This window comes from Leucopleurus acutus (genome assembly GCF_964270905.1).
Source record: "Leucopleurus acutus genome assembly, chromosome: 10".
NCBI classification, from domain to species: domain Eukaryota; kingdom Metazoa; phylum Chordata; class Mammalia; order Artiodactyla; family Delphinidae; genus Leucopleurus; species Leucopleurus acutus.
The window spans coordinates 77,733,854-77,750,466 of NC_139153.1; the positions used below are offsets into that span (position 1 = coordinate 77,733,854).

The 16,613-nt window shown below is 36.6% G+C and overlaps 1 protein-coding gene across 1 annotated transcript; it reads left to right on the forward strand.

Moving 5' to 3' along the window:
- The first annotated feature begins 26 nt into the window (after positions 1–26).
- CENPQ (centromere protein Q) lies at positions 27–15,134 on the forward strand. Its single transcript, XM_082847165.1, has 9 exons — positions 27–103; positions 4,262–4,404; positions 5,164–5,218; positions 6,499–6,619; positions 7,208–7,276; positions 7,825–7,954; positions 12,879–12,998; positions 13,153–13,227; positions 14,325–15,134. Exons 2-9 carry the CDS (start codon positions 4,303–4,305, stop codon positions 14,454–14,456), a joined length of 804 nt encoding a protein of 267 aa, XP_082703291.1. The 5' UTR covers positions 27–103; positions 4,262–4,302; the 3' UTR covers positions 14,457–15,134.
- The last annotated feature ends 1,479 nt before the right edge of the window (positions 15,135–16,613 follow it).

The following is a 16,613-nucleotide window of genomic DNA, read 5'->3' on the forward strand; positions in this document are numbered from 1 at the left end:
TTCCGGTTTCTACTGGTTCACTTCTGGGTCTCCGCGGCTGTGGAAGCTTTTGGCGCGAATTTCTCTGAGCGCGGCACCTGGAAGGATTCAAGAGGCGTCTTTGGTGAGTAGTGAAAGCGCTTTCCCTGACGGTGGCTCCAGTTTGGGGATGAGTTTTGTGTCCGGCGCGTTGGTGGCAAACTCGGCGACTCGTGTTTGAGGAGCTTGAGGTGGTTTTCAAAGAGCAGGGAGATCCGAACAGGTGTGCCCTTCGGAGCCAGCGATTGAAAAAGTGGTATTTGATTCGCAAGGAGGGAGTGAAGCCACTCATGGTTCCTCCCCCCTTTCCCCGAATCATTGTAATCCTTGTTCTCCCTTCTTAACCTCTCCCGCAGTGAGTCGTGGGGCGAAGTGCAGCTTTAGTGATGAGTGCCTTTGAGCCTTAAGGAAGCTGCGTCGGCAGCGTTCGCTACCCCGAGGCCTCATTTGTCAAGAGGTAAACATGGTGTATTTGCAGTTTTGCCAGACGTTGTGCCCATACAGAGGTCTAGCTTGGTGGCTTCCACGAGTTTCAGCACGCTGGCAAAGAAAACAAGACAACCTAGAATATTTCCTTGTTTCCTACAGAGTAAATAATACATTCTTTACTGCAGTATGTAGTCTGGCTGCAAACTACAGTTCCAGTCTTTTTTTCTGTCCATTCCTCCCGTACACGTCAAAGCCTCTCTGAATTTTTTCTGTCCCTGAACAGACGAGTTTCTTTTGAAGTGTCCTGCCAACGGGCTTTTTTTCTCTCAAATGCTTTACTCCCTTCTGGCTAAATATTTCAAAATGTAATTCAAATGTTACTTTTTTCTCTGAATTCTGTATGTCCCCCCCAATACCCACACCAATTTGAGATATTCACTCATTTGTCTCGTAACATTTGTCGCATTGTGTATAATTGAATATACATAGGAATTGTTTTCATATGTCTCTAGCTACTACCACTAGCCTGTGGTTTCCTGTGGATCCAAAACAGGCCAAAGTTTACTCTTCCTTTTTGTATATGCTACAACTAGCCCAATGGTAACAGTAGATTATTTTATTTATTGAGTTCTTACTATGTCCCAAGTTCTAGGCACTTTATGTATTCTGTACAACCTTTTAGCTTTACAAAAGCCTTTGATATTGATACTTCTAGCTGTGGGGAAAGTGAGCAAATTTAGTTCCCCAAGGCTAAACAGCTAGTTAAATGACAGAGCTGGGATTTGGAACCTGGACAATTTGTCCTCATCCCCGGCTGGCTTTTGGCAGTGGTTCTCAACCTCGGGCAGTTTTGCACCAGTGGATGTTTGATAACGTCTGGAGACAATTTTGGTTGTCACAACTTGGAGGAGTGGGAGGGGCTCCTGGCATCTAGTGGGTAGAGATCAAGAATGTAGCTAAACATCCCACAGTGCCCAGGGCAGCCCCCATAACAAAGAACTATCCCATGCAAAATGTTAATAGTGCTGAGGTGGAGGAACTTTCTGCAGTATGGCTAATTACCTCAAGTAGGTATCAGTGAAAACAGAGCTTTTCAGACTGTCTGTGGTAAAGGACCAATTTTTTTTTTTTTAATTTTTAATCAGTCACAACTGATACTTTTGTAAAATACAATTTTTAAAAAACTGAATACTAGCCAAACCCATGAATGAGCCCTAATGTAAACCATAGACTTTGGGTGATAGGATGTGTCAATGTCGGTTCAGGGACTGTGGCAAATGCACTGCTCTGGTATGGAATGTTGATAGTAGGGAAGGGGGGGTATGCTCGAATTTTGTACTTTCTGCTGAATTTTTCTGTTAACGTAGAACTTCTCTAAAAAAGAAAGTCTTTTTTTTATGAATTATTAGAAAAATTAAACAAAAAGAAAAAACAAAGCCAGTTATTTTTTGGCCAGATCTAACATACATAAAATTGTTGTCAAATTGCCATAAAAGTTTCTAAATGAATACTTTTAATGTCTGTACTTTAAAAGACTGTAACAAACAGTTTGTAAATCAAATTTGGAGTAGCACTGAATTACATGTTACTGAATAAAGAGTATCAAGAAAAACGATGAACAAAACCAAGCTATAAATAAGTGCCAAATGAAAGAGACCGTAAGAGCCCACAGACTTTTAGAGAGCATCGAGGTGGAGTAGTTAGGAAGGCTTTCAGGTGCAGGTGGCTCATGATCTGGGAGGAGGTTGGGCACAGACTAGAGAGAGCAGCTCGGGTAGAGTATGTGCACTACTCAAAGTGTGTTCCGGAAATCCAGTCTATCTGGAGAGGGAGATGCAGTTGAGGAGTAGCGGGAGAGAAGTATGGAAAGCTTGGCAGGTCTAGATTGTTAAGGACTATAAATGTTATGGTAAAGAGTCTGGATGTTATAAGGTAGGTATTACGGAAGGATTTTTCTTTTTTTTTTTTTTTTGATTTTTTTTTGATTTTTCTTTTTTAATTAAAAAAAAATTACCTATCTTGTTCCAAAATTTGGGATTGGAAACAACTTGGTAGGGTTGTTTCCACGCAGTGTCAGCTGCAGTGTATTGGCTCAGGTACATGCGCAAGGCTGGCAATCGTTGGTGTTAGTTATTGGTTGGGAGTTCAGCTGGGGCTTTTGCCTGGGTCTTTAGTTCCTCTCTGTGTTGGCCTTCCTCATAGAGTGCTAGCTGGGTTTCAAGAGCAAATATTCCAAGCAAGGGGAAGTTGCAGCTGCTAGTCTCTTCATATTTGGGCCAGGAAACTGGTACAGAATCATTTCCACCATATTCTACTGCTCAAACTGCTGCACAGTCTGTAAGATTTAAGACAAGGGGACATATACTTCATCTCTCAATAACAAGAGTGAGAAGGAATTTGCACCATTTTTAGTCTCCTAAATGGAATGAGGACTAAATCTCAGCCTTCAATTGTTCTCTCACCTGGATGCTTTTCAGTGAACAACTGTACTGTACATGGCAGTCCTTCCAGGAGAGGTCCACAAGCAAAACTCTCATATGGATTGGTTTTTAAGTAGGGGAAGTATATGGCATGGATGTCAAGTTGAGAGAATTTGACATTTCAGGAATGCAACAGAGGAGACTGGGTGTAGAACAAGGTACCACATTGTTCAAAAGCAGGGTAAAGTGTATTTTAGCTTCCACTGCTTTTTGTAACTGATCTGACATGTAGTCTCCAAGTATGGTTTGTGATCTTTCAGTTAATTCTTTCTTTCCCACTATTTTTGTCTTACGGGAAAAAGAAAAGCTTGAACTTTTCCTTTTAAAATTTGAGAGAATAGATTTATCCAGAGTACCCACTTTATTGTTTGTCTCTAAATCTGCATGTATATTTAAATTGTAGTAATGTGATAAACTCTGAATTTTTAGAAAAGGAATGGTGACTGGTTTCTCTATATATCTAACTATATATGTCTAGAAAAATATGTATATATAATGTACACACCACACATACTTGTGTGTGTGTATGTGGGTTTGTGTTCACGTGTACTATACCAAACGTGTACGTAATTTCTTAGCTATCTGCTCTTTATGATCTAATGCAGCAGTATATATTTTATCCCTCTGTTTCTTTTAGCAGAAATGAGTTTGGTGATAAAGAACTATTAAATGGGGAAAAGGAATTATTCTAAATTTTGTCATTAACATTCTCATCCCCACTCCAGTGCCTGTTTTGTAATGTGTGAGAAGCCAGAGTAATCAGTATACTTCTGTGCTTTTGTTAAAATGCACATAACCCAGTAAAAGTTAAAACTTAACTTTTTAATTCTTAATTCCTTACGAGTGAATTTACCACATGAATTTCTACAACGTAGATTCATGGTATAATCCTAAAAATTATCGTCTCCCATCTTTGACGTTAAGTTGAATGATAAATCCATTAAGCCTAAAATAAGAAGGCCTGAATGTTATTCTTTGAGTTGACATTATCTGTGACCAGAGTAAAATAAATTAGCACTATATATTTCCATTTTCTTGGATTTAAATATAGAGATAACGTTATTGTATGGGGGAGTATAAAGAGGTGTAAAAGTGTTTTTATATAAGATTTTTTATTGCCATACAAATGGAAGAAATTTTTAGGAATGAAATTGAATTAGATATCTTTACTCTAATGAGAACCAATGTTATTTGTTTTAAAAACACACAATACTATCCCAAAACTTTCTTTATGATTTTTTTTTTTACAGGCAAATTTGGAACATTTATACGTAGTCTTTTTAACAAAATGTTTTTAATAAAACAAGTCTTTAGTGTTCTTTTTATCTTTACAGACATTTTGAAGCACTGTTATAGTTGTTCTGTTTACATCAAGATGTCTAGCAAAGCAAATCCTTCTAAGAAAAGGTCTCAACATTTAAAAAGAAATCCAAAAAGAAAAATTGATAATGAAGAAGCGGAGTTTTCAGAGAAAGAGGTAATGAAATATCAAGTTTATCATTCAGGACTCTGATTAGAAGTATCTGTTCTATGTAAAGGAGTATGTGAAGACTAAAGGTCAGCTTTACTACAAATTATAGTAATTCATATTCCACATATATTGTTATATGGGAGCTGTTGCAACATGGGTTGTAAAAGTTCTCACATAAAAATTGTTTACCTCAATTTCTAAAGATATTGATCAGAGAATTCTTTAGGGAAGAAGTGCGATGGGGCATTGCTAAGGTGTTTAAATAGGAAGACTGGGAATATAGTATACAGACTCTATGGCATTCATATGTTAAAAGACAAGAGAATCTGTCAATTGATGGAGGAGATTTTTATTAACATAGAGAAAAATTAGTTTCGGAGGAATTAGCTTCTTCCTACTGTAAAAGAAATAATCAACATTTTTTCTCTATTTACCCTGTATTAGACAATGCCTATATTTGTTTTTTAGGAAAAGTATATAACACTATTTCACAGGCAAGATGAGTATGATTTCTTTAAAACATTCTTTGACACCATATGAAATTCTATTATACTTTATCACCATTGTTCAGGAATTGCTTTAGTATATCCTCTGCTTGTGATAAATACACATCCTTTTTCATTAGAAGTAGCAATATACTTTTTTTCTGTCTTGCCAGAAGATATATGAATTCTCTCCAACATACATGACAAATCTATTGCAATAGCAGTATCTTTTCGTCTAATGTTTAATTCTTTGTGCATGCACATGTGTTTTTCCCTCTAGGTTAGAAACACAGCGAAAAAAAATAAAAGTCATCCAAAACACCTGTCTTCTGAAGGTATTCCTTTTCTATGTCTTGTTTAACCTATCTTTCCCAAGCTATCTATATTTATGAAAAAATTCTCAGCATCTTGTTTATGAGTTCTGCATAAGCAAAAGACAGTAATAAACAGTTCATTCTTATTTTTGCAAGAATAAGTAGTACTGGTTGGTCAGTTCTTTTGGTCAACTGAAATTTTACTTACCACCTGTAGCAAAATACTGTGTAGGGCTCTAAGTTGAAAGGAGCAAGAGAAATTCAAAGTGTACCCCAGTCTGAATTATTACTGATTTGTGATATACAGACACACCTACTGACTTCTCTTTGAGACAAATATGCTTCTCTTTTGCCACCACTATTTAGATTAGATTGGAACCACTAAGTTTGTCTGGAGTAAATTAGTTTGGAATAGTCATCTTTACTTAAACATCACTTCAGCATGGAAGAATTTTCTACCTCTCCTCACCCTAGACCAAGTTAGGTCCTCCGGTTTTATACTTCCATAGTGCACTGGACTTTTTCTTTTGTAATACTTTGCATACCTGAAATGTAATTATTTAATCTCCCTTCTCTCCAAAACTAATCTTCATGTGAGCCAATAGTGTACCTCCTTTGTTTATTTTTTTAAATTTTTTTTGCGGTACGCGGGCCTCTCACTGTTGTGGCCTCTCCCGTTGTGGTGCACAGGCTCTGGACGCACAGGCTCAGCGGCCATGGCTCACAGGCCTAGCCGCTCCGCGGCATGTGGGATCTTCCCAGACCGGGGCACAAACCCTTGTCTCCTGCATCGGCAGGCGGACTCTCAACCACTGCGCCACCAGGGAAGCCCCTTTGTTTATTTTTTATAAGTAGAATAATATCAACAACCTAGTAGACACTGATTATCTGTTTGTGGTTTGGTTAATCTCCTTCGTTTCAGTTGCCATCCAACATTTGGCAGAAATCATTTTCTAGTCTTCTCAATGAAGCCCTTTAATTCAGGTCATTTCTGAGAACCAGACTTTTGTGTTGAATCCTAATAGTTGTAGCTTGGTTCTTTATTTAAGATTGTCTTGAGTTTGTATCCGCCATATCACTTAATAGTATTTTAGTTAACATAACAATAGCATATTCATATTCAACACCTGGCCTGTTATGGCTACGCAATAAAAAGGAAATTAAATAGTTTATACAGCTTCATAGTATTGGTTCTGATAATTCCATTAGCTCTTTTAGATAAATTTATATTTGAATCACTTTTTAAGTAAAAACATACAAACTTCTAGAAAAACCAGAGTCTCTTCTTTCACCGGTGACAGGACAAGCAAAGCATGCTAATCTAAAACAGGTAAAGATCGCAACCCACAAGAGAAAAACCTGGCAACCTCTTTCGAAGAGTAGCAGAGAACATTTGCAAACTATGATGGAATCAATAATAATGTGAGTATGAAATTTTTTTCCATTTCACTCTTTTTATTTCTGCTTATATGTTTCCTATAGACAGTATCCTTTTAAATGTTATTATCTACTTTATGGTGATAGGGTGTTTTTCTCTTTTGCAAGAAGATTTATTTAATGTCTTTTGATGGCCTTAGCATTCAGCAAAAATGTCTTTATTAATTTCAGAAACTTGGAATTTCATCAGTGGAATAAAATTGAAATCTTTGCTTGATCTGCTATCTACAACTTTTTCTGGTGAGGGATACTTTAGGAAGAAGTTAGCTCAAATTAACACTTTATGTGGAAGCTAACATGCCAAAAAGAATACAGAGACAGGATTCTGCCATCAGGGAGCTGAAATCTATCAGAAGAGTCAGGCCTATAAATTAATTACAACAATATAATGTGATAAAAAAAACTTAGATTATTCCTCTGCTTTAAATGTATTTAACATAAAAGAAAAAGTGATTGATTCTGCCTGGCTAGTAAAAAGGGGTACTTGAAAGATATCAGAGAGAAAAAGTAAACAGATTATACTAGTTATGTTTCAAACTAATATTTATTCATTCCCTATTTTTTCTCTTCTAGAGCAATTTTGAGTAACAGTATTAGAGAAAATGAAAAAATTCAATATCATCTGAACTTCCTAAAGAAAAGGTAATACAGTTATGCAATTAAAAAATGATTGAAATATAATTGAAAGGTTAAATGATGATTTGTCAGGAATTTGCGGGGGTGACTTATTGCTAAGATTAGCCACTGTTAATAAAAGAACATTACAGGGCTTCCTTGGTGGCGCAGTGGTTAAGAATCCGCCTGCCAATGCAGGGGACAGGGTTTGAGCCCTGGTCCGGGAAGATCCCACATGCTGCGGAGCAACTAAGCCCGTGCGCCGCAACTACTGAGCCTGTGCTCTAGAGCCCACGTGCCACAACTACTAAAGCCCGCGTGCCTAGAGCCAGTGCTCCACAACAAAAGAAGCCCCTGCTCACCACAACTAGAGAAAGCTGGCGTGCAGCAATGAAGACCCAACGCAGCTAAAAATAAATAAATAAAATAAATAAATTTATTTAAAAAAAAAAGAACATTACAGCCCTTGGGAGTATGAGGGAAGAAAAAAGAGGATGACAGTATTTCAAACAAAAAAACAAAAATGATACTAATGGTACTCAAAAATAAAGTTATGTTTTTATTCTATCCGTAAGATTGCTGCAACTGTGTGAAACCCTGAAAGTCCCTCCCAAAAAGCAGCAAGATTTAACTCATGTGTCAAGTCTACTGAAAATGGAAAGGGCACAGCACAGAGCTAATGAAGAGGGTCTGGCATTATTGCAGGTATGAAGTTTGAACAGGGAGTTTTTCTTTAGAGGGGAAGGGGGAAAAGACCAAAAAGTTTTTTAAATTGTCATGATATTCTTCTAATAACAAATACTAGATCTTGGACCAGGTTTTTCATTAACTTTTATTTTTAACAAAGCAAAAACTTTGCCTGAACTTTGGGCCTCTAAAATTAAGACTATTTCTAATATATTTGTAATTAAGTAGCAGTCTTATTTTTTTCATCAGACTTTAAATATCAGATTATAGGAATTCATCACTAAATGCTGTAGCATTTCAAAACACATTATATTAGTTTTTCTGTCCTGTATCTGCTACTTTATTGGCAAGAAGAACACAATCATCATCATTACTGTTTTTATAATCATTATAGATAACATGTAATGAGGGCCTTCTATGTTCTAGTCACTGTTCAAAGCACTTTACAGTTATAGCCCTTAATGACTTAAAGAGTCCTGTGCTATATTTCACATTTTACAAGTGTGCAAAAGAGACATATTGGCATTTCTAGCTGAACCTTAGAGTGCTCACAGTTATGATGCAAACCTATTAGTCCGATTTCAGGGCAAGTGATTCTTAATCATTATTCTGTAGAAGATAGTGGGAGATAATATTAGCTGTCATGATAAACTGCAGGCTTTTAATTAGTGGATACTTGAACAATTAAGAAAAGCAGCCTCGGGGGCTTATTAAATAATTATTAAAACTAAAACAGATTGGAGCATATATCCATTTGCCATTTTGAAGTAGTTTGTAGATATGGTCTTTGTTAGCAACTCAACTTTGTAAAGCAGTAAGTTTGTTAACCTTTGTTAGTAAATATGAGGTGGTGGTAGTTTAAGCAAGGAATGCATCCCTAACGATTTCTAATAACTCACCATTCACAAATAGGTCATTCCAGATTTACCATATGATTGAGAATAACAATGAAAGGATTTATTTGTGAGCAACAGCTCTACATATATTCTAAATTTATAGAGTGGTATTTTTTAGTGGTTGCCTCACTTTCTTCATTGTATGCGATTGAATTTAACTTTCATCCCAATGTTACTACTTTGCAAGAGTATATTTTCAGTACTGACACTAGCTCCCCCAGTTAATGAACAGTTGGATAACATTAATATGGGTTATTTTTTAAATTTCAGCTTTGTCTAAGATATAATTGACAAAATTGTAAGATATTTAAAGTGTACATCATGGTTATTTGATATAACTATACATTGTGAAAGGATTTCCCCCATCTAGTTAATTTCCCTTGTCATCTCACTTTTTTTTTTGGTAAGACCATTTAAGTTCTACTCTGTTTCAATTATATAATACAGATTTCAGTTATGTAATATCAGTTATAGTCACCATGTTTTACATTAGATCTGCAAACCTTATTCATTTTAGCTCCAAGTTTGTATCCTTTACTAACTTCTCCCTATTTCCCCCACCCGCCCCCAGCACCTGGCAACCACTTCTGTACTCTCTGATTCTATGAGTTTGACTTTTTTTAAAGGTTATTTTAAAAGGTTTTAAAGTATAATAATGGTAAATGTTATTTTAACATTTAATATTTGCATAAAGTACTAAATCAGAGATAGTAAATAGTCTTTAATCAGAGACAGTAAATGATAGTGTGATTTTCGTAACGCTGGGAGGCATTTGTCTTTTACACCTAAAACTGGATCTCCGTGTGCCAAAAGCATAAATAGACTTAAATGGAAAAAACTGTTTTTCTATACTCGCAACACTTCTGACACTAAATTTGTGGGGTTTTCATACCAAGCAATTCTCCACTTCTCTGTGGAAACCAACTGGGTGTCCTACAATTCAATTCTAACACTAACTACCTGGAGTTAGCACAGACCCCACAGGTTAAGGGCTCAGTCCCACAGAACTGCCCCCACTTCAGATGCCAGTGCAAGGCCAAGCGTCCTGTACTTCTGACCAACCAAGTATAAATCGGGGCTTCCCATGACCTCCTCCTCCGGTTTGATAATTTGCTAGAACAGCTCACAGAACTCAGGAAAGCACTTTATTTACTATTACAGGTTTATTATCAAGGATACAACTCAGGAACAGCCAGAGGGAAGAGATGCATAGGGCAAGGTATATGGGAAGGGGCACGGAACTCCTATGCCTGTTCAAGCATCTCCATGTGTTCACCAATCTAGAAGCTGTCTGAATCCAGTAATTAGAGTTTTTATGGAAGCCTCAGCATGTAGGCATATCTATTATTAACTAAATCTCCAGGCCCTCTCCCCTTCTCAGAGATCAAGGATCCAGGCTGAAAGTTCCAGCCCTCTGATCACAGGATTTAGGTTGCTCGGCAACCAGCCTCCATCCTCTATGAGTTATTCATTAGCATAAATTCAGATATGGTTGAAAGGGGCTTATTATGAATCACAAAAAGTGCTCCTCCCACTTCTGTCATTCAGAAAATTCCAAGGATTTGGAAGCTCTGTGCCAGGAATCAGGGATGAAAATCAAAGGTATATTTCTTATAACATCACAACAGTCTAATGTTTGCTTGACAGTCAGTTACTCAGTTGAAGCACTGTTGGCATTTGGGGCATAAGAGTTCTTCATTGGCATAAGAGTCTTTGAACTAGGAGTTTGTAGGTTTTATCTGTCCAATGTGCCTTACTTAGAATGGCTTTTTCGCACTGCAGCCTAGAGTTACTGCTGGTGATGACCTTCCAAAACCTGTATCAGTAAGAGAAGTTGTGTTCATGCAACAAGGACACATTCATTGAACTCTCACTGCTGGTGCTAGGGAAAGGCAGTGGTGAACAAAGTCTTTTAGAGATACCGAGAAGATGGTATAGGACCTTCTGGGGCATAGTTTTTTTTGTTTGTTTTTTAATTCATTTAATTAGTTAATTAATTAATTTTTTACTTTTGGCTGCATTGGGTCTTCATTGCTGTGCGCCGGCTCTCTCTAGTTGCAGTGAGCGGGGGCTACTCTTCATTGCAGTGCGCGGGCTTCTCATTGTGGTGGCTTCTTTTGTTGCAGAGCATGGACTCTAGGTGTGCGGGCTTCAGTAGTTGTGGCACGCAGGCTCAGTAGTTGTGGCTCACAGGCTCTAGAGCACAGGCTCAGTAGTTGTGGCACACGGGCTTAGTTGCTCCGCGGCATGTGGGATCTTCCCGGACCAGGGCTGGAACCTGTGTCCCCTGCATTGGCAGGCAGATTCTTAACCACTGCACCACCAGGGAAGCCCTGGGGCATAGTTTTTAATCTCTCTGGATCTCACAACCAGAGTTAACATAAGAAAATATTAGAAGAAGGACAAAAAGTAACATTTCTACAGACAACAAAAGCATGCCAAAAATATGTGTTCACAAAACAGATGAATGCTAACCTAATTTCCCAAGTGAGCTGAAAGAAATTTAGAAAAAGAATAGAAGGTATGAAAAAAGTCATAAATATTAGAAATAATAAAAAATGAAGCTATGGAATTCAGGAAAGAATTAGAGCTAAAGGAAAAAAACTTTTAGTAATGCAGACTAAATTAGAAGGAGCAATAAGCAAATGAACAGAACAAATAATACTTAAATAAAAGGTAAAGTAAGGAGAAAATTTTAAGACTCAAAAAGAAAGAATGACATTTTTTTAAGGTATTGAGAAAAAGTGACAAATATAAAAGTTTGGCAAAAAAGACACAGCATGGGTATGGTATGAATACCCAAAGAAGATAACCAAAGCAATGGAACAAAATTAATTTTTTTAATTATACTGAAAACTTTTAGTTCTTATTACATTAACCCTTTCCTTTATTCAGTGCTATTATTCATTCCCTTCTGTAGTGTGTTGAATGGTGGCCCACCAAAAGATATGTCTAAGTCCTAAAGCCTGGAACCCATGAATGTGACCTTATTTGGTTTAATAAGTGTAGCTCACAGACCCAAAGTCTTGGGTACTCAGGGATTAGCACACTATTCCTATAAGGGCCAGGTGATAAACATTTTACTCTTTGTGAGCCATGTATGGTCTTTGTTGCATAGTCTTGTTTTGTTTTTTAACCATCCTTTAGAAATGTAAAAACCATTCATAGCTCTTGGACTGATCAAAAACAGCCTATGGGCAGTTGCAGACCTCTGCAGGTACCCTTTTTAATGGTTACTAGAAGCCATAATATATTTGTTGAGGAAAATTACTGTAGTTGACGGTAAAAATTCGACTTCCAGTATTTGGAGAATGATGTAGATGTGAGTATCAGCCATATCGCTCCGCAGGATTTAAGAGTTATTATTTCTGTATGACTTCTGTGTGGCTTCTTTACTTGTTCCCTGATCCCCAGGGGCAGTGCTATCCTTGGCTGTTGCTAGGACTAGATTTGAAAGCAGTGCAGTACTTAATACCATTTAGAAACCTGGAAGCTGGCTAACTCTATGTGTGGCCTGCAATCCGTACACCCCTGATATCATTATACTCATTTCATTCATTTCTTATTTTCTCTTTGTTTTCCCCCATAAGATATATATATTTTTTTTAGGTGGGAAAATGCCACTCATTTTCTATTACTATCTCTGCCCTAATGTTCAGCATTTCTTTCTTTTGGCAAATGAAAATAGCACTCAGATGTTCCTAAATTAGAGTTAGAGTTTCTCTGCTATTACATACCGCTAAAGGAATGCTCCTGTACCTGTTGCCATCAGTCCTTGGGCTCTGCTAGATTCACACAGGTCTTCCAGGATATCTGATGCCCGCAGTTTTGGTAAGTTTTTGAGGAAAGCTTCACATACATCTTTGTTCCATTGGTAAATCAATTTCTAGGGAGTCTGTTTTCTGAAAGAAAAATTATCAGTTTCTTCCAGAAGTGTTTCAATATATAAGGTGTTTTTAAAATATGTATGTATATATTAATAGCTGTTTGGGTTTCATTTAATAGTATATTTAATTTAAAATATTAGCTTTCTCTCTCTGATGCAGGAAGAAACAGATAAAATAGTGGAGACCGTAGAGTCAATGACTGGGGATATTCACAGCCTAAAGAACAAAGTTCATGTTCTGAGAAGTGAGGTAGAAGAAGAGGAAAGGAAGGTAAAACAGGTAATTGTTTAAAAAAAAAGTATCGCTAGAATCTGGATATAATTTTTCATGATTAGATTCTACCCAGACAGCTTTTGAGTGTAATAAGAGAAGTCAGCCTTTTGAAATAATCTAGCTTTATGAAATAATCTGTAGCTTTCTTTTTCTACTTTAGATGTTTCAAATAGATAGTGAGGTACTCTCTCTTCCCGAACTTTCTCAGAAGAGTCTCAAAGCACCCATACTTCAGGTAAGTACCAATTTACCATATTAACTGCATCACCAGTTACGAATTGTATATATGTATAATCGTTATACATATAAGTGTATAAGTATAATCATTCTTGTCAATAGCGGTATAGCATTCCATTGTATGGATGTGCCATAATGTGGTAATTTGTGAAAATGATGGAAATAAATAATTTTTGCTACTACAGGTAATACTAGGAACATCCTTGCGCATATATCTTTACACATTTGTGCAGTCATGGCTGTAGGACGGGTTTCTGGAAGCAGATCCTGACAGCTGCTTTTGTTTGTGCTTCTGATAATGGCATGTGCAGCTTTTCCTAAGACAGTTCTGTGTCCACATTTGTGCAGTCATGGCTGTAGGAGGGGTTTCTGAAAGCAAATCCTGACAGCTGCTTTTGTTTGTGCTTCTGATAATGGCACGTGCAACTTTTCCTAAGACAGTACTGTGTCCCATTTGGGTGTACACAGCACACTGCTAACTTACCTTTGCAAAGGACTCCCATAGGTATTAATAGTGTAAGTGTTTACAGTGGTAGAAAGGCTTTACGTTTCCCCAGAAAGTAACAAAATTTTCCTGTCTCAAATCTACCTAGGGTGAGAGGAATGGGAATGGGCAGAGGGAAAACAGAATACCATAGATTTAAAAGTAGAATGGCAGTGAGTTGATGATAATTGAAACTGAGTGAAGATTATATGAGGTGTATTATACCATTCTCTCTAAATAACATACATATAACATTTTTCATAATGAAAGGTTAAAAACTAATTATATGGGTAAAGGTGGTCAAAAGGTACACACTTCCAGTTATTTATAAATAAGTCATGGGGATGTAATGGACAGAATGGTGACTAGAGTTAATACTGTATTGTATATTTGGAAGTTGCTAAGAGAGTAGATCTAAAAGTTCTCATCACAAGGAAGAAAAAGTTTGTAACTGTGTTTGGTGATAGATGTTAACTAGACTTACTGTGGTGATCATTTTGCAGTGTATACAAATGTCAAATCATTATGCCGTCTGCCTGAAGCTAATATAATGTTAATATCGATTATCAAAAAAATAAAATTTAAAAAATGAATTATTGTCATGCTCACAGAAAGAAATTTTGATGCTAATTCCAAACCAGAACGCTCTTCTGAAGGACTTAGATGTTCTCCATAATTCACCCCAGATGAAAAACATGTTAACTTTCATTGAAGAAGTCTATAAAAGACTGGATGCCTCTTAAAGAGTTTATTGTTTTGTTTTGTTTGTAGATTGTTCCATATGAATTTAATGTTTACGAATTTGTAAAAATGTTATTCTACGTGATATTGCCGGGGCTGAGGCTTCTTCAGGATTCTTGTAATATGCACTTTAAAATTAACCTCTATAAATCTACCATTAACCTGTATACATCTAATGTAGGCCTTGAAAACTGTTTTTATCAATTCCCACATCTAGGAACTCACATTTATGTTGCTGTATTTCCAGTTATTTGCCTTAAACCCTAAAATGAGAACAGCCACAATCTGATGGTTTATAATGGCTGAATAGAGTTCATTTATTGGTTAGTGCAGAGGAAATATGATACTGTGACTTAACATATGTAAAGTGTTTATAGTGCCTAGCACATAAACATGTAAGTGTTTGGTATCAATATTGTTTTTTCGCTGATGACTTGCATTTTCTGTCTGGTCATGTGGAACTCTAGAAGTCCCCAAATGCCTTTGCTGTTTTACGTAACTCCCTAGACTTTTTGTGGCATAATTAATATCTGCCAGGTGTCTTTAACTTTAGAGGTAGCATGAACATTTTATTTCTTTGGTTAGGTTAGTGAATAGATGTTGAATATTTATTTTCTACTCTCATCAGAGCATACCTTTATTTCATAAAATTGTTAAAAACAAACCCAAGTTCATTTATTTCCTTAAACACCAAACCAAAAAACAATCCCTTCTTTCTAAATCTTTTCCCATTGCGATAATAAGCATATACACATGAAGAAATTATCACTTAAATATATTAAAAATCATTTTTAACCAACCACAGTATATTGTCTGGGTTGCTTTTATCTGTTTATAAAATAAAATAACTGTAATTTAATTACTTTTCTGTCTAACCTAGAATGTTTTGTCAGTTAATTTAGAGGGTGCTATAATTTTGTTAATGCCCTCCAGGCTGAGACCACCAGGAAGACAGCTTCAGTTAAATAAGTTGGATTTAGTGCTCACTGCAGTGAGGGAGACCACACGTCATGGGGAACCCTGGGCAGCTCAGCAAAAGCATCAAAAAAGAGATCTTAGGAAATAATGGTCAAAAAGGACCTTAATGGATCTTAAGGGAAATAAAGTCTTCGAGAAAGGAAACCTATAGTGCAGCATTTAAAGAGAACATTACAGTATATACTTTGGACTGTCTGCTACATGCCAGGCAAAGCAACTAAAGGAAAAAGGTTTCACAACATGTCTTAAAACTTAAAAACCCTTGTGTTTTTAGACTGGCAAGTAGAGCCCCAAATCACTTTTATCATTAACCATGACATTTATAATTGCTTTTGGTGGGGATGAAGGAGTTACATTAAGTCTGCTGTTTCCCTCAGAACATCTGTTTAACAGCTGATTGAAAGTCAACAGGAATTTCAACTTACCACTGTTGCTGAGGGGTAGTTCTCTACCATGCATAAACTGGTCATACTACCCTCTTGTAGCTTTGAAAAGTACATAATCTAATTTTGAGAGACGTACAGTATCTTCTGGCAGGTAGCAGGCAACATACACAATATTTTCTTCAAAGGTTGAATTGTGGTATACTCTTTGTGAAGAATTTAAGAGTTAATTACAGACCCAAATAAAATTGAAATTCAACTGCAAAAGGTCCCAGTAATTCAGATGGTCATCTTATGTAGTATCCTCATCTGTCTAAATTCTCACATACACAGGCCATGCCAACTATCATACACCTTCTCTCCGGTGACTGATAAGTGCCCATGCCAGAAACTTTAAATTCTAAAAGATAAATATTTTGGAATGGAGCCTATATGGTGTAAAAATGTGGCTTGTAATATAGAATATCAAATAAAATGTAGAGAAAATAAATTATTCAATAAATGGTCTTGAGAAAGCTAGCGAACCAACCGCACTGGGGATGGCGGTGGAGGATGGTGGTAAATATTCCTACTTTATGACAGAATAGATTCAAAATAAATAAAATTAAATAGAAAAATAGAAACTGAATAGAATTTATGAATAAATAACTGATGTCAGTGTAGATAAAGCCCGACAGACATACTTGTTTTGTAGTACTTCACTTTATTGCGTTTCGCAGATGCTGTGTTTTTTACATACTGAAGGTTTGTGGCCACTCTGTTTTGAGCAAGTCTATTGATGCCATTTTTCCAACACCA